At 39.7% G+C, this 26,828-nt stretch overlaps 1 protein-coding gene across 2 annotated transcripts in view; it reads right to left on the reverse strand.

Annotated features, from left to right (window-relative positions):
• Positions 1-4,325: 4,325 nt before the first annotated feature.
• The window catches only part of si:ch211-278j3.3 (E3 ubiquitin-protein ligase RNF19B), a 30,817-nt gene continuing 8,314 nt past the window's right edge, over positions 4,326-26,828 (reverse strand). The window contains exons 3-10 of one of the 2 annotated variants that reach the window (XM_017710504.2): positions 21,209-21,663; positions 18,310-18,515; positions 16,460-16,607; positions 13,573-13,735; positions 12,453-12,567; positions 8,080-8,211; positions 7,323-7,590; positions 4,326-4,987 (exon numbers count right to left, since the gene is read on the reverse strand). In XM_017710504.2, coding sequence (XP_017565993.1) covers positions 4,792-4,987; positions 7,323-7,590; positions 8,080-8,211; positions 12,453-12,567; positions 13,573-13,735; positions 16,460-16,607; positions 18,310-18,515; positions 21,209-21,663 — 1,683 coding nt within the window. In that variant the 3' untranslated portion in view covers positions 4,326-4,791. The remainder of the gene's footprint in view (positions 4,988-7,322; positions 7,591-8,079; positions 8,212-12,452; positions 12,568-13,572; positions 13,736-16,459; positions 16,608-18,309; positions 18,516-21,208; positions 21,664-26,828) is intronic. The other variant, XM_017710505.2, reaches the window with a different exon arrangement.

Consider the following 26,828-nt stretch of genomic DNA (forward strand, 5'->3'; position numbering starts at 1 on the left):
AGAAGGTGCGCGCTCGCGCAGGCCACGCCCACTTCCCCCGCTAACATGAAAATGCGGGGACTGCGGAGGGAGAGAGTCCTGAGTGTAGTCAGTAGGCTAATCACCCTAATAGACCAAATGAGAAGCCTACGGTGGCCAAATAGAGCCCTAAAGCCTTTAAAAGATGTGAAAAGCTTCATTTAATTTTTCTTTATTCTTTTATTTTTATTAATATTTTTATATGTGTGTATAATTTACTACTTTCTCTTGACTCTGGTAACTCTGTCATTTTAATTGTCATCACTGTGCAAAGAAAATCAAGTTATCTCCCACACTTTACAGGAGAGGGCAAAAAAACAGGCTTAGCTTTTAATGTAAGTTAATGCAAATAGGTTTTGTTCCAAGTGATTTTAAAGCATTTCTATTTGTTCACTCATAATGAAATTTTCACACAGTGTAAAGGACAGCTGCCCTTTTCCTATGGTGTAAAAATCGACAAAAATACAGATACATGGTTTTCTTTGGACAGCTACGTTATGCTTGACCCTACTGCTGCATTCGGTACAATTGATCATAATATTCTCTTGTATTGTCTAAATCATGGTGTGGGCATTCACAGGTTTTCCTCTTACCTTAAAGATCAGACATTCGCTCTTCTGATGGCAAGATTTACTTCATCTTCAGGGCTCGTATTTCGTATAGCTTACCTCAAGGCTCCATCTTAGGGTCCATTTTATTCTCTCTACGCAGGCTTCCACGTGATGGAAATATGTGTAGGCTATATAGGCTCACATACTTCAAATGTTATCAAATTGGGATCTTTTAGATGACATGTCTGTAGTTGCAAAGTACACTGTCCAAAAGTATCCAGACATCGATCAGCTTACTGAATTTAGTTATTTTACAATGCACCCATTGCTGACATAGGTGCACAGAGTGCACATAGATTGGCTGTATAATCTACATAGAAAAGCAATGCCAGTAGAATGTGATGTTCTGTGATGTTCTGGAGAGGCTGCATGAGCCTAAGGTCACCATGACCAACACCACGTGTCAGCTAGAGGGGTATAAAGCCCCTGAGCATTGGGCCATCGAACAGTGGATCTGTGCTCTCTTGGGTGGTGGAATGTTGTCCAATACTTTTGGGATGAGTTGAAGTGGCGTTTGTGATCAGAACTAATCATCCAGAATCAGTACATGACTTCACTAAAGCTCTTGAGTGCAATCAAGTTCTCACAACAGTTTTCCAACACCTATAATAACAAAATACAAGATAAAAACATTAATAATTAAGATGATGCAGGCTGGCATAGTATAAAGCCATGGAAACATTTATTTGTCTACAGCACCCAAATAGCACCCTATATTGAAAAGAGTATAAAGTTTCTTATAGTGTGATATAAATAGCCAGAGTTTTACTAGCCTGATGGTATACAGCAGGAGTCCTAAAGTCCTTTTTTAATTAATGTATTAAGTTTTAATGTTTTGTTTGGAGGCTATCCTTGCTTACCCTGAGGTCAAACTAAAATCTTCTATATGATTATATTCTTGTAGTAACTGTATAGCAAGGTTCTGATTCTACAGGCTATAGATTGCAAAAATAGGTTAGCTTATTATAAAAGCCTCAGTAGTTATGCACCTACATTTAGTGAAAATGTGCAAAGATACAAGCACAAACATCATTTTAAAGCTAAGCCTCTTATATCAGAACCTAAGTTCTTTCAGATGGCTGCTTTCCCAATAGTAGAAAAGTAACTGGGTTACAACTCCACTTTTGACAAAAACAGCAAAGCACAATAATCCCTTTAGAATGACTTACATTTTTAGGGCAATGTGTCTTTAATCACATCTTTAGGAGTTTTTAAAAAATGCCACGTCAGGTCAGATGATTTGTTGTTTTAAGACTGAGGAATGTGAGCGTAGTTTCATTTATTTATTAATTTACTTCAGAAGCATAGTTATTTACTACCACATTTTAAGTATTGCTCAGTAGAACCAAGGTAGTGTGCCACAATACTTGCACGTCTGCTTCATACAATTTAAAGTCTGTCCTATAGCTCCCCCTTTGTGTGCTATACAGTTACTACAGCACTGAGAAACTTCATGGCAGTGTGACCAAGCTCAGACATGTAATCTAATAGGCACAGCATGCACTTAGGTAAAGCTTGACATGCTTATTATGGCAGAAGTTTTATAATAAGATGATAAAACAATATATTAAATAAGACTAGAAAAACTCATATTAGCCAAGAACAAGGCTCATCTTTCACTTAGAATGTTTATTTATATACCATTTTTCCAAGCCTACATTGCACATTTCGATAATTTGGATCCATGGGTACCAACCCACATCTAGAATTTTCTTTAAAACATGTCAAATTCAGGGGATTTTATCAATCAGCTTTTTTTCAGGAAAGCAGAGGCCTCATTTGACATGCCGAGGTGAGGTTTTCCTTTAGTGCTAACTCACAAAGAGCAGACCCGGGTGGTTCTGTAAAAAGCCTCCATGCCTCTATATGTTGTGGGTGTGAATTGATGGACAGATACACTCCAGCTGTTGAAAACAGATGTATCATCCATATTACTGAAGCCCATGACGTCATGCTTCCTTTTCAAGGATGGGCATTTAGAAGTGGTTCCTCATGTACATAAGAACAGCTGGGCAAACATCTACTCCTGTATAGTCTACAGTACAACAAGCTAATGGTATACAGTTGGTATACAATGGTATGCAAAAGTTTTGCCACCCCTAGCCAAATCACGTTATTTTTTTTTAAGTGAAAGGGGAACTAATAGTGAAGTTAAAGAACTGTAAACGGGAAGGCAAGTGAAGTCAGTGGAAGTGAAGGCAAGATCAGGAAGACAGAGAAAACTCTGGCATAGAACTGCTCATGTGCCATTCTGAAAAGCAAAACCCCCATATAACAGCAAAAGACCTGCAGGATATAGGTCTGTGAACTGAAATAAAATGGACCACAATCACTGAAGAAATGTTCGGAGAAAAAAAGGAGCAGCATTTGATGAAAAGAACACCTTGCAAACTGTATATGGGTGCATCTACTTTGCTTTGGGTCTGGGTGGCAGCAAGTGACACAGGAAATACTGCATGACTACATGGAAGAATAGATCCCTCTAAATATCAGCAAATAGAAGCAATAGTGACACAGTCAGTCAAGAAACCCAAGGTTTCTACAAGCTGTGATCACTGCCAAGGGAATTCTTAGAATAAACTGAATTTGTACATTAGATATCCAAACTTAGGGCGGCAGGGTAGCGTGGCGGGTAGCGCTGTCGCCTCACAGCAAGGAGGACCTGGGTTTGATTCCCCGGCTGGGCGACCAGGGTCCTCTCTGTGTGGAGTTTACATGTTCTCCCTGTGTCTGCGTGGGTTTCCTCCGGGTTCTCTGGTTTCCTCCCAAAGACATGCAGTCAGGCAAATTGGACGTGCTAAATTGCCCCTGGGTGTGAGTGACTGTCTGTGTCTGTGTGTCTGCCCTGCGATGGACTGGCGACCTGTCCAGGGTGTATCCTGCCCGAAGACTGCTGGGATAGGCTCCAGCAACCCCCCGCGACCCTGACTGAGAAGCGGCTTAGATGGATGGATATCCAAACTTTTGCACATGCCACAATTACTATTTTATGTTTTGTATTTTGAGTCAAATACAAAGTCGCTGTGTCAAACACAAAGCAGCTGTGGAGTTTGCAGAATTTGTTTAGTGTCCTTACATAGTTTGCTGCATGTCTATTTAGAAAATTAACAAAATGTGTAATTTGGTGCCTAAACTTTTGCATACAACTGTATAGATATCAATCTCACCATGTAAACAAGCGCCCATGAAGTTCTGTTATCTAAGCTGAACCTAGTTCCTTAGGTCACTCAGTCATTTGAGAAGTGGTGGCCCACTAGAAACGTTATAAAACAATGCAGGTTAAAATAAATGTCAGTCAGCCATTTGTGGTCTAACACACTGAGGAGAATACAGTTATGGATCATAAACATTTTGGCCAAGTTCTTTTTAACTGCGTCGATAAAATTACAGGGCATATTAGCTAATTGCTACACACAGGGAGCTTTGTTTTAAGAGATTATAGCAGTAGGGAATCCGCATAAGTATGAATGAGAGCTAAATCTAGATCTAAGTCCCCTTTTCCCCCGAATCTCACTTAAAATGGGACGTGGCCTGGTGTTATGTAAAAACTTGCATAATTCAAGTGAATGAACACCATAAGGGAAAGCCCTAGATACCCTGTTGCACTGTAGCCTGTAGCACTATAATCTCCAGCCAAGGAAGCATTGGATTCCACACCGTGGCAGTGTACAGTTGCAAATCAAATTAGGCCACAGATCCTTGCAGAAGAAATCATGCGGTCATTTCTTCAATTTATTGTTATTTGAGGGGGGTGAAATCAAATAGCTGCTAAGTACAAGGGTATATATTGTAGCTTTAAGTAGGGCTAAACAAATAAATTAAACAGAACACCATCCGGGTAGGCAATCTTTTCACTGCAACACAGTGTAAAAAAGAAGAGCGAACACCCATGGGACTAGTTGACAAACATGCTCTCTGTCATTTTAGACACTATTATAGTCAGTAATCCTCTTCGTGGCATTTTTTTGGGCAGCTGCCCTGGACATCCATCTCCATGCCCTCTTTCCTTACTCTAAACTCGTTCTCTCTGTGTGTCTCTAATTCTCCTACTCTCTCACTCCTTTCGTCTCCATGTCGCTGACTCTGCATTAGGAGGCAGAGGCTAGAAGCGGCTGGTGGGCGGTGCAGTGGGCGGTGGAAGCGGGTGTGGCCTGGCTGTGGCTCAGACGTTGTCTGTCTCAGTGAGTGGCAGGGGGTCTCCGCTCTTTAGCTGTAGTGAGGCACAGAGAGGTTCATGCGAGTGATGCAGGGACTCTGCTGACAAGCTCCTGCTGGAGAGGACACTGCTGAGGCTGGGCTGGCGGCCTCTCCGCGGCTGAGCCTCGATCTCCACCCGCACCTCAATGTTGGTCCCCTCCCTGCATCCAAACATAAAAGCAATACCAGCGTATTTCTTTAATCTGTAGATCTCTAGAGTCATCACTGCTACATCATTTTGCTACAGTTTTTGAATGTAGTTATTGTCATCCTTTAGTTTATTAAATTTCCTGTCAATATGAAGTACAAGTTATTCATTTTTTTCAGTGTCAGAAAAAAAGCAGGAAACAGAAATTTAACAGAAAAATACACAAAAGCTTCCATCACAAAGTGTAATGTCAAATATCCAAGAGTTTCCAAAGATATAGAGAAAATGGGACTTCTAACAACTGTCCAAGTCCACCAAAACTGTCATCATCAGACAAGCAGTACTTAAAACATTCATCTTTGAGATAGGAAAAAAGTGAACAGGTCCACAGGCATTAAGGCAGATTCTGTGTAATTTTCAGATAAATGTTTTTAGAAAATTTTCCCTGATGCTAAAAATGAATAATTTGTACTTAATGACTGTTTTTAGTGGAAATCAATTAAATAAATGGTGATCTCATCTGTTTGCTCAGTACTTTTGTGTGTTTAATTCCATTCTCTCTATTCTATTTGACATGTTCCACTCTGTACTCCTGATGTTTTTCCATTAAAAAAAAAAAAAAAGTGACAAAATTCAAATTCAAACTTTCACAAAATATGTCTGTCTCATACAGTTTAGAATGTGAACTTTTGACAGAATCTCAGACTGTTTCAATTTAAGGGAGAAATCTAAAGTTACAACTAACACTATATGGACAAAAGTATTGGGACATGCTGCTTAATCATTGAACTCAGGTGTTTCATTCAGTCCTATTGCCACAGGCATAAAAAATCAAGTACCTAGCCATGCCGTCTGCCTTTACAAAAATATGTGAAAGAATGGGTCATTCTAAAGAGCTCACTGAATTTGAGCATTGTACTGTAACATGATGGCGCAGCTGCAACAAGTCAGTTCAATTCCTAGATATTCCACGATCAACTGTGAAGGCCTTATTGACAAGAGGAAGCATTTAGGAACCACAGCAACTCAGCCACGAATTGTCAGACCATGACTCTGGAACAGTGGAAACTTCTGTAGAGTGATAAATCACATTTCTGGCAGTCTGATGGACGAGTTTGGGTCAACAGTAAAGTTTGGTGGAGGAGAGATAATGCTATGTGGTTATTTTTCAGGTGCTAGTTAGGCCCCATGGCTCCTGTGATGGAGATCTTAATGCTTTAGCATACAAAGATAATTTGGACAACTGCATGCTTCCAACTTTGTGAGAATAGTTTGAGGAAGGCCCTTTTTTGGTTCCAGCATGACTGTGCCCCAGTGCACAAAGCAAGGTCCATAAAGGTGTCCTTGAGCAAGACACCTGACCCCCAACTGCTCCCCGGGCGCTGCAGATTGGGCTGCCCACCGCTCCGGGCAAGTGTGCTCACTGCCCCTAGTGTGTGTGTGCTCACTAGAGTGTATGTGGTGTTTCACTTCACGGATGAGTTAAATGCAGAGGTGAAATTTCCCCGTTTGTGGGACTAATAAGGGTCACTTAATTTAATTAATTAAAGGCATGGTTGAGTGAGTTTGGTGTGGAAGAACTTGATTGGCCCACACAGAGTCCTGACTTCAACCCCATCAAACACCAAACTAAAACAGAGATTACAAGTCAGCCCACTCATCCAACATCATTGTCTGACCTCACAAACGCTCTTCTGGATGAATGGACAAAACCTCCCACAGACACACTCCAAAATCTTATAGGAAGCTTCCTAGAAGAGCAGAAGCTGTTATAACTGCAAAGGGGAAGACCAGCTCCCTATTAATGCCTATAAGTGTAACGTGTAGGTGTCTCAATGCTTCAGTCCATATAGTGTATTTTTTGATATAAGTATGACTTCTAAAGGGTTGAAACTGTACTGCGTTTTAGAAATGAATTAGGACAGTGTGATGTGAATAGAAATAAACAAACAAATAAATAAATAAGGTTTCTTAGCAGTTCTTGGCTTGGAAATTTGGTTTTAGGAAATACCTTATAACTGATACAGAACCTTTGCAATACAGAGTGCTCCTTTAAACATTAAAAAACAAAAATGTTGTTTAAAGAGCACTCCATTGTAAGGTCCTTTAGGGAAACAAAAGTGGTTCTTCTGGTCTCACTCCAAACAACTGTTTTTGGCATCTTTAAGAGTGTATTTCACTCAGGTTTTTAGAGATGATGCACATATTTCACAAGGCAGGATGTTGCAGTTTGTCCGATAAGTCAAAAATCCAATACCAGAAGAAGTACGGGTCTTTATAACTGGACACTCTTACTGAGAAATCCAGTCTTGTTAACCAGTCCTGATATCTGATGATTTAGGATTCACCTCAAGGCAAAAGTAGTCTGTGTACCGCTGAAGGCACCCTGTTCAACCGCATCAGCATCATCCGACTGGTCATCCTGCTCAGCGCTGTCCACCTGTCCATCATCAGGTGCATCAGAGGAGTCCTCAGGTTGCGTCAGGACAGCGCTGGTACTTGGGAACGCTGCCACTTCTTCCACACTAACACTCACTTCCTGGACAGAGGCATCGTTCAGAGCTGGCTTGGGCTCTCCAGTCCAGTGGTCACTGACTACATGAGAAAACAAAAGATCTTCAAGAGAAGTTGAAACTTCATCAGATCAGAAGGTCGAATTGTGATTAAACAATATCATGTGATTTTTCAAACTTGATTAGTGATGCAGCTTAAATTACATTGTCGGCATTAAGTTTTTAAGCTTGTTTTGTTTTTCAGATCATTTTAAAACACATTGTGTTAACAAGCAAAGTCTTCAGATTTTTACACTGCATGACATGAAGAACCTTATTTCTTTCTCCAAATGACCAATCCTGAGATACAAGGACAGTTATGATAAGCCCTTACAGGACTTGCAGTTCACTAATGTAACAATATACATTTTAACATATATTAACATAACTTTTATATATGTTTTATACTATTACTGCAGTGGTGCAAGCTGTGCTCTGCTACAGAATTCATTTTTGGCATATTTGTCTCACACAAAATGAGGTACTTCTGAAAATATCATGTCCAAAAAAGGCGCTCTGGTCACAGATGTCATTCTTGTGGTGGAGGACTCACAAGTGGCCAGGTCCTCCAGCTGGATCTTGCGCATTTCAGGGGGTTCAGCCTGAGGCCTACACCAGCCGTTCCGACACAGAGACATAGGAACCACACCGTAAACATATGTCAACATCAGAGGCACTCCGACCGCTGCAAAGACAGAAAGAGAGATTTATATGCAAGAGCAATGATATCCCAGCCTGAATCATCATAGGTAAGAGCAAGAAAGGATAACATTAGCTCATAGAAAGTATAAATGATAATAATTGAGCACATGGGAATTCATGCACTAACACGGGGGTTAATTCAGTTTAAATACTGTTCACATGTAATTTATAAATGTGAATCTGAATTTTGCACTTATAAAGAGCAGCAAGTACAAACAGCACTTGAGTAGCAGATTTAGCAGCCCAGGAAGACCTCAATGTTCTGCTTGAATGTGAAAGTGTCACGACTGGCTCATTTTCCTGCTTTTCCTTTTATTGGCTCACTATTGCAACACCTGCAGGATTTAGGACATAAATTTTATGTTATACTAAATCGGGCTGTGCAACTAAGTGGACTTGTGCTGTAAAAGTTAATGTCTTAACACATCAACAGAACAAGTGATTGACACTTTCATTTTCTTAGGTAGACCCCTTGAACCATCCATAGTAGCCGAAGCCCAGCTGCTTACATGCTATTGTTGACTCTCGTCCAGATACTTCTTTTAAATAACAACTTTGATCGATGGTTTTCTAGATGAAACCAGCTATAGTGGTTGTTAATTACCAAAGTACATCAATTCTGAAGTATGATTTTAGCATCAGTGTGTTCATCCTATGTTTTTCATGTGATTTCCATGTGAATGCTGCATTCACACAATGAAAATAATGCTATTAAATTGTTAAAAGTAATAAATATTTTCCGAAGTTTGTCTGCTCATACAGCTAACAAAACATTATTTAAGGTCAAATTTCAGCAAAGACACTTGATTATTTGCTATTAATTATTTGAATCAACTGACCTAAAATGAATATTAATCAAGCTCTAGTGTGCAGGTGCTTTTTTCCGCACTACTGACACTGATTTCTCAGCTGGGCTCAAATCACTGCTTCAGAGTTATACAATCTGAATCTGATGAATCAGTTAGAGACTGTTGTAAGATTGTTCAACATTTTGTTCCAGTTTCAATCAAGACACTGTGGAGTTGAACCTGGCAGATATTTTTGCTTGTTTCAAGCATTATTTCTTGAAGCAAGCAAAAATATCTGGTGAAATGTAATAATAGTTTCATAAGACTATATATATATATATTTTAATCTAGCCACAGTTTGAATAATTTTAACATATTCTTACAACAACCTCACAATGAGAAACATTAGATATACAGTATTGTGCAAAAGTTAGAGACCACCCCTTGTCTATTGAAATTTGAGTCAAAATGGTGAGTTATTTATTTTTCAGGAGATTTTGCTGAGATAAGACATAAGATTGCATAAGGAGGGGGAAAGCCAAAGCAAAATAAGTTAACAAAAAAAAAAAAACACAGGAGTTTCAAGTTTTTTAAAAAAATGACCAAAGTTATAGAGAAAATGGGACTCGAACATGCAAGACCTGGTAGACCACTAAAACTGTTGTCATCAGATAAAATGTACCTAATGCTTTCATCTTTGAGAGAGAGGAGATAATCAAGCTCCACTCTTACTTCAGATCTGAAAAGATCTACAGTACATCCTTCCACTGTGAGAAGAATACTATCAGTCTAAGAGGGTGTGTAGCTGGGTGAGGATGTGTTGAGAAAAAAGGAAATCGAGAACAGCAAAGATGCTGCTCAGAACATTGGACTGACCACCCCAGAGTACAGACCTGAACATGTTGAATATTACTTAAATTGAGATGAGCAGAAAATGCAACCAACTTCCAAGACTGAACTTTGGAAAAAATATCCCTGCAGATTTCTTTTAACATCTGAAAGTGAGTGTCCTCAAAATAGAAGTTGTAATAAAGGCAAACAGTGGGCACATTAACACTAAAACATTAGAAATTATATTTAGTTGACCTCTGTGTAATTTTCTGTTTGATAGCTGATTCTTTCTGACAGTGAAAAATAAATAACTTGTACTTGTAAATGATGATCATTGACTTTTGCCCAGTACTGTATGAGACTAAGTTTAAGATGTTTTCTCTTGCCAAGATTTCATATTTTGTAGTGCTTTATGCACCTTTAATGACTAAAGGCCAGAATCCTGAATTATGATGCTGACAGAGAAAACGTGGAGCAATAATTCCACTTAATGGCATAAACACACACAGGCATAATGATGGCTAGTAGAGACTGAGGACGTGGATCACACAGCCCAGGAAACAAAGGCCCATCGTTCTGGAGGGTGCAAGCCAGAACAGAGTAGCATTGTTGCGGCCGTTCCAGGGCAGAGCAATACTCAGGGGACAGGGCCCCTCTGTGGCTCTGCTGAGGCCAGGTCAGCGTAGAGAACAGACGGGGCTATTCACAGGCAAGGAGAGAGAGCAAGAGCACTGGGGATCGGGGGGTAGTGGGGAGGGGGCAAAACAGAATGTGAATGTGAATTCACACCACGCTACGGAGATTGCTCTGACACTTCAGTGGCAGCCAGTCGCTGTAATCTGGCCACCAGAGCCCTTACTGCAGTGCTAATACTGAGGACACATGACTCATCAAAATGGGTGGGTGGGAGGGGGTTGGGGGGGCCAGTTATTCAATGCATGAGGAAAAATGAAAACAAGACTTACTGCCTACTGTATGTGAGAGACTACACAGAGCCTATTCTCCATTGAGTGCTTGGAAGCAGACACTTGCACATGTGCCACCACTATGTCAACAGCAAGAAGTGCCTGTATATGCATTTGTGTGTACAACACACTGGCCAATAATAATAACTGATAATTAAAGTCTTTCTGTGACAGATATTGGTACATATACAGTAATTTTACTTTTTTGTATTTTAGAACAACTGAACAACTGTTTACTATAACTCTTCCCTAAAAATCCTACACAGATGCCAGCTGTATAGATGACTGGAATGATGAGTTTTTAAATGACTAGTTAAATGGAGGAACTTGAAATTCGTCTATGTGCTTTATTGAAGGAAAGCATAGAAAGCAGTGATGTGCGTAAATCTAATCTACCTTGACCTGCATTTAAAAGAAACAACTACAAAGACAAGATATTTAATACTTTACCTTATAAGTTGTAGTTTTTTTGTAGATATATTTTCATTTTGTATTTGATGCCTGTAACATGTTCTAAAAACATTGGGAGAGGAACAACCAAAGAAAAAAAAACATCTGTAACAGGAGATGCAATCATGGTTGATGGCACTGCATTAATGAATCACATTTGTGCCATTTAAGCCATATGTCAACAACACCCAAAAACACTGCTGATTTCCCTGAGCTCGAGCTCATCTGAAATGGAATGACGCACAGTGGAAACGTGTTGTGGCCTGACTGTTAAGGCAAATAATGGACGTTGTGTCCTCAAAGTAGAAAAGGACCACTTATATTGTTACCAACATAAAGTTAAAAAAACAGGGTCTGTCATGGTCTGTGGGGAGGGGGGGTTACTACCCATGGCATGGGTAACTTGTGTTCTAGTACAGCTGAAATACATAAACATTTTGGAGCAGCCTATGCTACCTTGTAGATAAATCTTTTTCAGGGACATGCTTATTAAGAACATAACAATAACAAGCAATATTTACCAAAACATAACACATTGTGTAATTTTAGATATCAAAAGTTTAGTTTTTTGTATTGTTTTAAATGTAATACAGGTCAAGCAGAATTTATTAATCACTGCTTTCTATTTTTATTTAGTTTTAATTAGCAGTTAACATACATAAGTTTTTTTTTAATTTTGGAGGTTTGTAGTTCCATTTTTTAATTTATAAGCAAATAATGTATTGCTCTCCGTTATCCTGTATACCCTTACTATGCATACATGTTTGTGCATGTGTGCGTGATTTACTAATGTGTGTGTATATACAGTGCATTTCTCCCAGATGGAGGCTCCTAGCAGGAGGCCGAGCTCTGTCGTGAGAGTGATCTAGTGCTGAAATCTTCCTTTGGATGGACACCATTACACTGAACCCTTACTCAGCACTTTTCATCTGCTTTAGGCCAGTTTCGTTAAATATAGGCTCCTGGCCAAGGGCAGTACCCGCTGCCTTCCAGAACATTACCAATCGCCCATGGATAATTTCATAGTGCACAAACCATTATTACATGGTGCAGTTCACTGTCATAGAAACGAGGAAGAACAATTCTTACCAAATATAACAAATAAATAAGGGCAGGTGAAAATCGGTACAGCAAAATGTTATAGGCTTCCAATGTACTGAAAAACTGAAATGGAAGAATGAGTGTCTTACCCACAGTAGTGGCTGCTATGACTGGAGAGACAAACACTGATGTCATGACCCCGCTGGCCACTGTCAAGTAATGTTTACTTCCTGAGATATTGTTTTTCTTACAGCGACTGTGGACCTGAGAAAGACAGTAGCAGACATGAACAAGAATAATGAGAGAAGGAAGGTTTTAATAAAGCAACAAGCTGCTTGACGCCATGTTATGCAGTTATTTTACCAAAGTTAAGAGAGTTGGCACTTCATCTGAAGTAAAGCAAAAAGGCTGGCCTTAAATGGCTTATTACTTTTACACAACAGTGACATAATACAATATTTTTAATACATCAATATTTAATAAATAATTATATTTCATATTAATAGTAAACACAATGAACAATGAATACACTAATGCAGTCAGTTAACAGTACAAATGTAAACAAATGCTTTAGTCAATATTTTCAATCATGTAAACAGTGTCCAGAATTACTGTAGATATTTGAATGCTGTGGTTTTGATAGATGGTTTTAATACAGTAATGGTATACTTGTAAAATTATTGTAAAATGCCAACACTGTATATTATATATACAGTGCATTACTAGCAACTAAGCTGCTGGTAAATTACTCTACATTTTACATATAACATACACTCAAAGACAGCACAATGGTTTTTAATAACTCGATGCATTAACATATAATTCAGTTGATGTGTGCAGCTAAATAATGTGTTGCTTATATCAGGTATTTTACAGTAGCTTTGAACGCAGTTAAGCCAATCAGACAACCAGAAAAATATTTTTTTTTATATTCCTGGATGTGGAATCTGCTCAGTAAGATTCCAATATTCACAAACAAGTAGCTGAGCTACTTCTTTCAAATTGGGCTTCTATTTCCTTGGGAATATGGACTCCTCCCTCTCACAGATAGCCCTGCTAAACAGTGGAGGACATGAGGGCTGACCCCTCTGCATAAATTTACATTTATGTATTTAGCAGCTCTCTTAATATAGCAGATGTGGTCAACCCTTGGCATGACCTTCTCTTTATGATCTACTCAGAGCTATTAAATGCTTGTAGACTTATTTCACCACAAGGCCAGTGTTGATGCAGCGTTGAGTAATGGCAACACAGCTGAAGTCTCTTTACCTTGCGGCCCATGTAAATTGGGATGCCCACAATGATGACTGGTATGGCGATGCCTGCAATGAGTGAGATCACTACTGGAGCCCCCAGCAGCATGCCCACCTGCCACAGGACCTTCCGCGTCTGTGACCACGGCTTCTTTCCCCAGAAAGTGCAGCCTGAGGGACTAGGCAAAATACAGAGTAAGGACAAGAGAAGAAAATATAAATTACTTGGTAATTGTTTCAGGTTCACCTGCAAACTCATTAAAAGAGTCTCTGAGAAGTAGTTAAAATAAGGAAAGCCAATATGTTTTTGTAGAATCTTCCGTAATACATTAAGGGTTACAGATTATCTTCTGTAATCAAATCTAGTCTTTTAGCATGAATTTAGTCTTTTTGTGTCTCTATGAGGCTTGTGGTATTTTGTTGTGTGCTCTTTCATCATACTGATTTAACAAGTCTTATTCATGTGCAACTGCTTGACCACACCTTTTTGACTGAAATTGTTTTTTATAATATAAATGATTCTTTTTAATATTTCTCATTTTTTATTCAGAAACTACAGGAAATTCTAACAGGCATTAAAGGTCAGTGTCATAGACACTGTCAATGAGAACATAGACAGTCTGTGAAGGACTGTCATCCAGTTGATAAACAGTTTAAGCTGTGTATTTTAAGCTTTTATTATTGTCTTCCAATGAAGAATTGTTTAGACTTAAGAAGAAAAGGACATTTATTTTATGGAATTTCAAGTCTTACTTCTCTAAGGAGTGACTGGAACCCCTGAACTGACCTCTGCACTGATGACACAACTGAACAAATATGCCCATTTGTTTACAACCATTTAATCAATTCACAGTTAAAGTTAAGGACAGTGTGTAAGAGGGGGAAGGGCTGTGTGATTGGGTGTTTTAGAGTTCAGCCAATCAGCTGTTTTATACCCTCTTACACACACACACACACACACTGATCAATATTCTATGATCTCATCCTCGGTTAGCCTCATGCCAATGCCTGCCTTTCAGAATTATGATCCTTGCAGTTAATGTCTCTTCTATCCGTTACTTGGACAGCCAAATAGCTGAGATCACTATAGGGCACTGCGACAAAACATTGCATTACAAGTGACGTTTGAGCTTAATACTGAATGTAGTCAATGCTCAACAGCAGAGCAGAGTTAGAGAGAGAGAGACAGAGTCCAATTGAAAACAAAAAATGTTGGTGAGGAGAGCTTCACTTCATCCATGTTTGCACAGAAGCACTCAGACAAGTAGAGGAGAGGACACACGTCAGCATGAGACATAAAAGAGAACAGAGCCAGACATTCACCATTTCAGCACACACACAAACACATACACTATGATCGTCTTTCACTGCCAACTCATCACAGCGTGTGAAAAAAAACCCCACCACATTCAAAAAAAGCTGACTCAATTTAGCCTTATGGAACCAGAAATCTACTTTTAGAACTTCTAAATAAATCTTATAGATTAATGTACAACTTGTAATCCACCAAAAATAAAATCAGCTTTTAATTTCCAGGAAAGTAAGAAATTAAGCTAATCATCTTTCAAGCAAGTCCAGCAGGGTTGGCTTGCACAGGCATGGAAATATGAAGAGATTTCGTTGATTAATTGATGAAAGTCTGCACTGGCTGGTGCCCCAGAGCAGAAAAATCAATAATGCCCTCAACTTCAGTGCAGTGATAGTACAGCAGCAAAGCATGGAATCACTGCTTTTCCAATCAGCCCTTAACCCTTTAAAGACAGTGTTTCTGCTTTTTAATCTAGTCTGTTTAATCATGGCTAATTCCTACTCGCTAATGAGGTCTCTCCCAAACATACAATGCTACCAAGCTCGGGGGTGGGGTGATAACTAGCACATATTTCTTCTAAGATGCCACTATGTTTTTTCCTGAACATGCTTAGAAGAGAACATTTACTATCAAAGCTGTTACATTAGCCAACAGATGCCCGCATTGGCTAGCATCACGTTGAATGATGGGGAGGAGGTAGGACCATCTTACCATTCCAGAGAAAGTGAGACCACTCTACACACCCAGAGACACGGGCATTGGCTGGTCATGTATAGAGCCTGGGCTCAGCCCAGTTCTCTGCAGAAATGTTTTGGGGTATCCTACCTGAGATTTTTTAAAAACCTATAAAATGTGCAAAATAGAACCCAAAACCAAAAAAGACAAACTAAAAAATATTTTAAGTCATAAAAGACTTAAAAGACATAAAAGACATTTTATAAGGATAATGTTCAAGTGTCTTAAAGTCCATAACTGGACCTACCTGAAAAGATACTAAGTTTTGGCCCATGTGAGGAATGATTTTTCATTGGATTTGGACTGGACTTATTTCCTAACGAGCAGATTTGCTGATTTCAAATAAATTTCATGCACTTTTGCATCTTCTGCCTCGAACCCCCCCTCCATAAAAAAAGCATTGCCAAAGCAATGGAATGCTCTGGAGCAGCCATACATGAGCCTAAGGTCACCATGTGCAAGCTTCAGCTGGAAGGGTATAAAGCCTGCCATCACTGGCCTGTGAAGCAGTTGAACTACAGTTCCTAGAGTGACGGAGCTCCGTTGGAGTGAATTTTGTGATCAGGACCTGACATCAGTAATGTGTGACCTCACTTATGGCTACCTGTAATCAAGTCCTCACAGTAACATTACAACATCTAGTGTATAGCTTTCCCAGAAGAAACTCTTTAATAAAATCATTGAATGTTGGATGAGCACGTGTCTATTACCATACAAAGAAAGTAAAGGTGCTATTAGTAGCATATGAACTCAGGTTACACATGTAGCTCTTTTGCTGCGTTAACTACAATGACAGCATGTGTCTCTTAAAGTAACTGGAGAACTCACTATGTATGTGTACGTGTGCTGGTGCTGGTACCTGAGGTAGTGCACGTCTGTGATCTCCTGCATACACAGCCAGCAGAACTGGCACGCACACACCGTGCAGTTCATCCTATTGCAGCTGCCATCATTGGTCTTCATGATATAGGCACCACAACGTGGACATGCTTTAATCTCCTCCGCATCTGCAGCACATACAGCAGCCATAATCACTCTGGGTCACAAAGGCAAAAACCCTAACAGCCTAGATTATGCACAATTGCATATCTGTAGGCTTACTAGAAGAATATGAAGATATGTTATGTTTATATGACAAACATAATGTGTTCTGTCCGTGTCATCTGAAAAACTGCTTGCACCACAAAGAATACAGACCAATTGACAATTTGCAAAAATGACGGCAATTGTCTGTAAATGTTCTTTCTAGAAAATTTGTTGAGAGGAGAACTGCCACCCAGAAATGTCTGGGTTTGTCAGATGCTAGAGGGTACTCCCAAATGAGGCCATAATGAATGGGTTAATAGACTACATTCATTTCCTGAACACAGAACAGCATAAAACATTTAGACACTGCTGTTATATTTTTGAGCACTTCTGAACTTCTAGGACTTTATAACAGAGCCTCATGTACGTTCTTGATGTCAGTGAGCATGAACTGACTCACTCAGCCAATGAGCTCCTCCGCTCTTTAAGCACTCAGCATGGACTAGCAGTAATGCAAGTGCCATCTGCACCTGTTTGCACAGTAACACAGTAAGTGAAATACATTCTTCTACCTTCTAAAATAAAAGGAAGGTCCTGGACATGTGGTTAGAAATGGTTTTAACTTTTCACTCCTTTTTTTGCTCCATTCACCCTCGTTAACTTATGGACTCGCTTGAGAGCACTCTCTGGTACTCTGAAGTCATGTTTCTGATATAATAGGAAGTGGCCAGGTCCACCTTAAACTGGTTCTGGTTCTGGTTCTTTCAGGAAAAGCCTTCAGTGAGACGCTGGCAGTAAATTAGTAGGAGTAGAACTATTATAAGAAATGGTTGAAAGGTGTTACTGAGGAACGTACAATGCCTGAAACATGCTATCCTGATCTCCAGGAGGATGATTTTTGTTTTTTTTTCTTAAAGTTGAAAAAGTTTCGCATTAACTCTGTGGAATAAACTAATAAACTTTATCTGGGTTACTATACTTGCTAAAATAATTTAATAGGATCGCAAATGATAAATATTTAAATATATATCAAAACAGATCAGCTTGTATTTCCCATGCTAACAGGTAGCTTATTAAAACACTCAGATGAACTAAGACTGCACAGAGCTCAAATTTGGGACTAAAACAATGGGTAAAGATTTATTCAATCGTACATTTGCTGTCCTTTGTATTGGTTCATGAAACTTTTCTGAAAGACCTGACATAAAAGATAAGTCTTCCTCAGCAACCAACATTGCTCTGACAAGCTCAAGCTTTGCAGCTTTAGCATCAGATTCTCTAAAGGTGTAGCTCCTGTTGCTAAACTCTTCTCTTTATTAGACATGAAAGCCTGCATCTTTAACAACAAGTGACTAAACAATTTCTCAGGTTTGATTATTGTAAACATGGTTTCCAGAATGCATTTTTGTTTGCTTTAAACTGGCCTACATACATGTTTTATCAGTTCAAACATGTATTCTGCACTGAACATCTTGTGAAGCCAGTTTATTTTTGAATGGAAAATGTTTCAAATGTACTCCTACCTGTGTGCTTCTACCTTTTCCTTAAGTATGTTAGTATATCTGTTAGAGTTAGTGGTACAGATACATCACGTGGCTTGATAACTGAGAGATGGACAATTAGCAAAAAAAACATTGAACTCATAGCCAGTAAAGAAAAGATATGCAGTACTATCTGCCATACCTCCACCAGGCTCCTCGCTGAAGACGTACAGTGTGGATGTGTCATTGCCCCCCGAGGTGTGACGGGCGCGCTGCCGCCTGGCCTGGTCACACGTCTGGTCAGGGTGCCAGAGCTGACGGCAGTGGTAGCAGAACTCTGTGTCACAGCCCTCTCGGCCACAACTCAGCTTAGGACATTCCGCACAGCCATAGGCTATCACTGCATAACTACACAAACAATACAGCTTTTACACATGGGCACTCTGTAGCAACCTTATCTACATTTAGCATTTAAACTAGTGTGTTGACTAGAAAGATATATAGTTGTACTGTACTGCACAAGACAAAATGTTAGGACTACTTGTTAAAGATGATTTGAAACCTCTAAAAATTTGATCCTTTCAGTTGGTCTTTTGTCTGAAATTGTTTGTTTCCAGTTTTTTTAAAGATTCCTTTAAAGATTAAATGAGCCTAAAACATTAGAAATCAGTTCACTCAAAAACTCAAAGCACTGATCTTCTCGAATGAGGGGGGAAGCAGAAGAGAACGAGTGCAGGAGACACCTAATCCCGCACTGTTGACAGGAGAAACATTCGTCTCACCAGTCAGCCACAGCTTCCCAGCACTAAACTGCTTCTGTTGCTGTGAGGAAATTCAACACTGGCCTCAAGAGCTATGCATAATGCAACGATGAGGAACGCACTCTATCACCCAGGCCCTGTGATACAGCATGCAGCCAGCTGAAACTTATAAAGGCAAAAGTCTTTTTTTTCTGATATATTACTCTAATACATTACACTATTTTTCAAAAGTTCAACATCAGTTTTTTTTTCAAATAATACTAAACCAATTAGGTTGCAGAGATTCAAAATAAGGTTTCAAATAATTAGTAGGAAGCAAGGAAGCTGTAAAACAAAATTAAGAAATTGTAGGAAGATGAACACAGCTGTAGATGATTCCATACCTACTGAAAAAAGGTTTGTAGCATCTGTAATGACATGAATAAAATTAATATCCAGAATACTTTGTGTTTTTAAGATGGTGATTGTATTTTAAGGTAAAATAAATAAAAATAAATATTAAATTAAATATTTATTAAATAAAAGGAACTATTTATTTGTAAATAAGTAATTAGAACATATTGTATCATTTATTAACTTCTTCTTATTGCTCCCAAAATATTTGAAATGCTGAAATAGGGGGTGCTACTTTTTATTGTTGTTTAGGGAGTAACACGCACCATGACTGAGAAGCTCTCCTCTAGCCTGCGCAACACATTTTTATACCACATGTTTAAAGTCATGATCACAAGGACACTTTGGTATCTATAGAAATGCATATTTTGCCATGGATTTCAACAAAGGCAAGGTATTTACAGACAACAGGTACCAACGCAGAACTGTCTGTCACTGTCCATTAAATAAAGTTTATCAGAGTTAAAGCATTACGGAGTGTACCCTGACATACTAAGGCATTCTCTAACAGGAGATGCTTTAGGCTGTGACTTTAGTAAGTTATGCTAATTTTGAACAAATCAGACACAAATGACTACCTGACAGCTCACATTCAGAGCTGTAAAGTCCAGCTTTAGAGGTTCAGTATGACAGTGACCAGTTCAATTAAAACTAACTCATTTGGTTGTTTCACGTTTGCTTGAGTTTCCTGCTAACATTGATTTCCATTAACAAACACACAGCACTCCAGTAACACTTATTAATGTTTTTTGGCAGATATCAAAAAGCCCATGTGAATGCAGTCTAAAGCTCAGCGGCAGTCCTCAAAGCCTACAAAGTCAACAATTTGCAGCTCTACAGGGCAAGAAACTTTCAGGGTGCTTGGTTTAAACATGTGCATTTGGACAGACTCATTCAACATGGAGTTTCTGTATGTGCTGCGTGCAGCATATCGGTCATCCTAATTTTTTTAATGACCTAATATGCTTATCTATAGGCATGGATTCGGATTACAAGCATAATGCTGTTTAATGATAAGCTACGTTAATAACTAAATGCATTTTAATACATCTGAATATCTCCCTCTCCATCCTGTTGATCAGATAGCTGTAAACAAAATCGTCCAATCTAACCCTCAGAGTATCTATTTCAAGGAATCTTGGGTAATAGACCACTGCTAAGTCAGCATCATCACGGTCCTCAATAAGGGCACACTGAGTGTGAGCATCATTTTGATTGGCAAAACAATAAATGCCGGGTGCATTCACAGATGAGGACTGGAAAGTGTGCCATTTGGAACTAAGCTTAGGTTGAAAAGTGGTCAGCTTGTCCAATGAGTGCCAGCAAAGAGCTTCTTTCATCATCATAGCTGACTAATCAATATCAAAGGTGCCTTCTGTCTAGTCACTCATTTAACCCAGAGGAAACACCAGTGTATCCAGAGCTGTACAACACTCAGCACAAAGATTTCAAGAAGAGTTTCCTATTTATTATTATTTTCCATTTATTATCAGTTTCAAAGTGTTTATTGCTCACCTTCATCTAGCATTCTCTCAAATCATGTCCCATATTTACTTATGTTGGTCACATTTGTTAACCCACCCCCAAAAGCCTTGCCCAGCTTCTTTATAAGCAAGAGACACAGTGCACCTCATGTTTAAAAAGGCCTTGTGTGAACACCCCCTGTCTTGCACCTATCTAGTGTCTAGTTTGTAAATATTTAAATCTACATAGAATAGTCATAATTGTATGTAAAACATAAAATATGCAAAATGTATTAATACAACAATCAATTTCAAACTTTTGAATGGTAATGTATGCATTTTTTCATATGTACTAACACTGTTTAACATCTTTCTCACTGGCCAAGCTGAACTGAACCCTGGTGTGTGAAATTATTAACTAATGACATCTAAACAGGCTTGGCCATGGTGATTTGTCAGTCATTAACCATGTTATTGTGTTAACCTGCAGTCTGGCGCTGGGCACCAGCGCGTGTCAGGGTCAGCAGCCAGGAAGCGGCGCAGCTGGAACTCCTCAAAGCGTTCCAGCAGGGCGCCGTCATCCAGGATGGCACGGACGTCTGGTGGGGCCAGCGCCTCAGGGCACTGTGGGCAGGCAATGCCAACGCGGCTCTCTGAGATCTCGATGCGCAGGTACTGTCGCAAGCAGTCAGCACAGGCACGGTGCGGGCAGGAGGACAGGCGTGGGAAGTGACCACGGGGCTGGCTCAGCAGGCACAGGGGACACTCCACCAAGTGCTCCAGCAGCTGCTCCTGGCTGGATGAAGACAGAGACAGGACCCCTGTGGAGCCGCTGCTGGCGCACTCCGCTGCTTGCTGCTCGCCCCCAGCTGCTTCGCCCTTCACCAAACCTCCTTCACCAGTATCTCCTCCACCATCTCTCTCACCGAGGTTTGAGTCCTAGAGAGAAAAAAAATGTTAAAGTAGTCATTTTCTGCATTAAAAGTGCACATATAATACCAGAACAATACTATAAACAATAAAAGTAATTATTATTATGCCACCTCTCTTCATTACTTAGTATTAAATAAGCTTTTTTACTGTGCCCTTAAAGGGCCAATTTCATAGAAACTGAATTTTCAGCAATTTGTTTAATAAAAGAGTTTGATATTCTATATAAAAGTTGCAGGTTTCAAAACATACTGTTACCCAATGCATACAGTCCATATTGAATTCATGGATTGAATGATGTCATAAAAACCACCCAACACTTTTATATCTATCCACCCATCTGTCTACAACAGAGCGACAATACAGGGTAGCCAATCATAGTAGACATCATTTACATATATTAGTGTAACACAGTAATAAAACAGCCTGCTCAATTCTAAGGGATACATAAAAGATGGAAAATAGTCATGTTGGTCATGTAAAAAATAATTATTATCATTTTTGGTACATATACTCACAATGTTTTAAGTGGAACTTAAGTGGGAAACATTAAATGCAAGAAAAATGTAGGATATAGGCCCTTTAACACTGATATGTGTAATTGAGCTCTTCATAACTGTTGCTGAAATCCTCAGCAATGTCAGAAAAAAAGCAATTTCAACCATTCCTAATACATTTCAGATCCTTTTTTATCCAGGAAAAACTAATTTTTAATTATTTTCCCCACACCCTTCACTGCAATATCTCTGCTATAGGGTCTGCTATAATCTTCAGTACCAAAAGTTCTCATCATTTCAATAAGAATTACCAAGCTAAATTTCTCTACGGTGAATGGGCAATGACATGTAAACATGTTCATGGTTATTACATCACACCCATAATGAATAGATTTCTTTTAGCTCTCACTGTTACTGCAATTTAGTTAATTCCTTCAAGGTTTTTTTTCTCAAGCTCATAAAGACATTTTTCCTTGCCACCGTTGTCCTCAGCTTACTCTTCCAGGGCTTGAACCTGCATTTCTGTAAAGCTGCTTTGTGATAACATCCATTGAAAAAAGACCTTTTTAAATCAATTTAAATTGAACTGAACTGAAAATTTTTGCAAGATACAGTCCCTTTATTTACAGCCAGAGAGTGTGCTTTGAGTGATGAAGAGGCTACTGTATAGGTAAACTTGCTATGTTTTTGCCATATAACAATGTAACCTAAGTCATAGATCAACTCTGCCACTAGAGCCTCTGCATGTGTGTATGTGCATTCATCTGGAAGGGGTAAAATGTAGGGCTAAACCACTCTGTTTCCTGGCAACAGCAAGGAGACACTCACAATAATACTAATTAAATAAAATATCAGAGTGAGGGGAGGGAGGGCAGAAAGGGATGGCCTACCTAGCAACAGTGATAAATATGGTATGTTCTTACAGACCCTTGCAGCCTGTTGTGCACATTCTGCATTCTTTTCTTTTACACATGAGACATGTGCCAAAGCAGTGAATGTGAAAAACATTCAGAGGTAATCAAATGTTGCATTTAATGTGAAACTAATGTTCTGCCAAAAATTAACTTCTGCTGGATTCCCTACAAATCGATTTGCATTGCCATTAGTGTTAGAGACTAAGAAAACACCCAATTAGAACCATGCAGGCTGCTCTTTGTCTGTTCCCAGTAGGGAAGCCTTTCAGGTGCCATGGTGATGGATGCCTTTCACATAGGTTTTACCAATGGCTAAAAAGTTATGCAAACCCTAATCAAAGTGAAAACTGTTATTGATGTGATGGTGTTTTTATCCCTATCTTATCTAATGCATCATCAGCAATACATTCAGAAAGCAGGGATGCACAACAATAAAAGATTCACTGGTATTGGCAGACAACTGCTTAAAAATGATCAGCATCAGACAGATGACTGCATTTTAACCAATATTTCAAATCAATATATGATGTATTTTTTGTACTCGAGAAAAGCAGAATGTCCAAGTGGTGATGAGCTACTTATGCTGGGCTAAAATATCTACATTTTATTATACTGCTTTTCCAAGCCTCTAGATATGAATGTTGCATTTCTCTGTGAGACGAATCCAGGTAGATTTATTCCCAGTTTCTACATTCTAAACATGTTAATGTATCACCCTCAGCATAGGCTTTGGCATATACTCTATACATACACTGCTGAAAAAAATAAAGGGAACACTTAAACAACACAATATAACTTCAAATAAATCAAACATCTGTGAAATCAAACTGTTCACTTAGGAAGCAACACTGACAATCAATTTCACAGCTGTTGTGCAAATGGAAGAGACAACAGGTGGAAATTATTGGCAATTAGACACACTCAATAAAGGAGTGGTTCTGCAGGTGGGGACCACAGACCACTTCTCAGTACCTCTGCTTTCTGGCTGATGTTTTGGTCACTTTTGAATGTTGGTGGTTCTTTCACACTCGTGGTAGCATGAGACGGACTCTACAACCCACACAAGTGGCTCAGGTAGTGCAGCTCATCCAGGATGGCACATCAATGCGAGCTGTGGCAAGAAGGTTTGCTGTGTCTGTCAGCGTATTGTCCAGAGGCTGGAGGCGCTACCAGGAGACAGGCCAGTACACCAGGAGATGTGGAGGAGGCCGTAGGAGGCCCAGCATCAGGACCACTTGCCTTTGTGCAAGGAGGAACAGGAGGAGCACTGCCAGAGCCCTGCAAAATGATCTCCAGCAGGCCACAAATGTGCATGTGTCTGCACAAACGGTTAGAAACTTTAGAAGAGTTAGAACGGTTAGAAGAGACTTCATGAGGATGGTATGAGGGCCCGACGTCCACAGAACGCTTGCCATTTGCCAGAGAACACCAGGATTGGCAAATTCATCACTGGCGCCCTGTGCTCTTCACAGATGAAAGCAGGTTCACACTGAGCACATGTGACAGACGTGACAGAGTCTGGAGATGCCATGGAGAGCGATCTGCTGCCTGCAACATCCTTCAGCATGACCGGTTTGGCAGTGGGTCAGTAATGGTGTGGGGTGGCATTTCTTTGGAGGGCCGCACAGCCCTCCATGTGCTCGCCAGAGGTAGCCTGACTGCCATTAGGTACTGAGATGAGATCCTCAGACCCCTTGTGAGACCATATGCTGGTGCGGTTGGCCCTGGGTTCCTCCTAATGCAGGACAATGCTAGACCTCATGTGGCTGGAGTGTGTCAGCAGTTCCTGCAAGATGAAGGCATTGAAGCTATGGACTGGCCTGCCCGTTCCCCAGGCCTGAATCCGATTGAGCACATCTGGGACATCATGTCTCGCTCCATCCACCAACGCCACGTTGCACCACAGACTGTCCATGAGTTGGCAGATGCTTTAGTCCAGGTCTGGGAGGAGATCCCTCGGGAGACCATCCGCCACCTCACCAGGAGCATGCCCAGGCGTTGTAGGGAAGTCATACAGGCACATGGAGGCCACACACAATACTGAGCCTCATTTTGACTTGTTTTAAGGACATTACATCAAAGTTGGATCAGCCTGTAGTGTGTTTTTCCACTTTAATTTTGTGTGTGACTCCAAATCCAGGCCTCCATTGGTTAATAAATTTGATTTCCATTGATGATTTTTGTGTGATTTTGTTGTCAGCACATTCAACTTTGTACAGAACAAAGTATTCAATGAGAATATTTAATTCATTCAGATCTAGGATGTGTTATTTGAGTGTTCCCTTTATTTTTTTGAGGAGTGTCCTATATGGCCAAAAGTATGTGGATATGTGACAATCACAGTATTATGAGCTTGTGAGGCAGCCCATAGAAAAAAAAACTAGCATTGATGTGGAGTTGGTCTCACCTCCACCAACACTACGACACCCTCTGAATTCTGGAAAGGCATTCCATAAGATTTTGGAGTGTGTCTGTGGGTATTTGTGCCCTTTCAGTTAAAAGAACAATTGTGAGGTTATGCACTGATGGACGAGAAAGCCTGGCTCACAACTAGCATTCCAACTCGTCCCAAAGATGCTCATTGGGATTGAAGTCAGGGCTCTCTAGGCCACTGGAGGTTCTCCACATCAAACTCATTAAGCCATGTCTTTAACAAATTCACTTTGTGCAAAGGGTACAGGAATGCTGGAACAAACAAGGGCCTTCCTCAAATTACTGCCAAAATATTGGACATGTATAATTGTCTAAAATGAATTTGTATGCTGTCTCATTAACATTACACTTCACTGGAACTAAGGAGTCAAGCCCAAACCCTGAAAAACAGCCCCAGACCAACAGGTAGCGCTGGCACTCTGCATACCAACAGGTAGCATTCTCCCTGCATCCACCAAATCCTGGTGTGTTAAGTATGATTAATCACTCCAGAAAACACATTTCCACTACTCTAGGTTACCAGTAGCTTTATATGACTCCAGCCAATGCGGCCCCACTCTGAGAGCTTATGTGGTTTATCATTTCATGGCTCAACTATTGTTTTCAACATCAAAGACGTTTCCATTTCAGAATAAAAGCACTTACAGTTGACCAGGGCAGATCTATCAGGATAGAAATTTCACAAACCAACTGGTGGCAAGGTGATTATGATAATGCCACGTTTATGGTCACAGAGCTCTTCCATTATGACCCACTCCACTGCCTATGTTTGTCCATGTCTATGCACTTGACTTGATTTTATGCACCAGTTAGAAATGGGTGTGACTAAAACACCCAAATTCAATAATTAAGAGGGAATCTACATACTTTTGACCAAATAGTGCATGTATTTGGTGCTGGATATCAGCATCAGCCCATCAGAATTGTGCATCCTTATCAGAAACTTCTCTTAAACTCATAAAAAAACTGTCCCCAGAGTAGTTGGGTCATGTGCATATCCACAGCAAGCACACTCAGCAGAGTAAAACGGATCATCATGCTACCATGTTTTCTATCACTGTATAAAAACATGTGATTCTGCCTTTTTTACTGCACTGTGATAGTATCTGAGTGAGCGTGTGTGCATATTCACATAGTTGAATGTGCATGGAATTCACATAGTTAAAAGCTTTTTATTGATTTGTCTGATCAGAGTAGTAATAAAAGGTGACTTAAGTAAGTATATCTCTATATTTTGTTTGCTCAAAATGGCAGTTTATGATACAAACTGAATAAAAATCAAATTTTCAACTTAGTTAAAATATGTTGTTTACAAATAAATATAATGAGA

Source organism: Pygocentrus nattereri, chromosome 4 (assembly GCF_015220715.1).
Source record: "Pygocentrus nattereri isolate fPygNat1 chromosome 4, fPygNat1.pri, whole genome shotgun sequence".
Classification (NCBI taxonomy): Eukaryota; Metazoa; Chordata; class Actinopteri; order Characiformes; family Serrasalmidae; genus Pygocentrus; species Pygocentrus nattereri.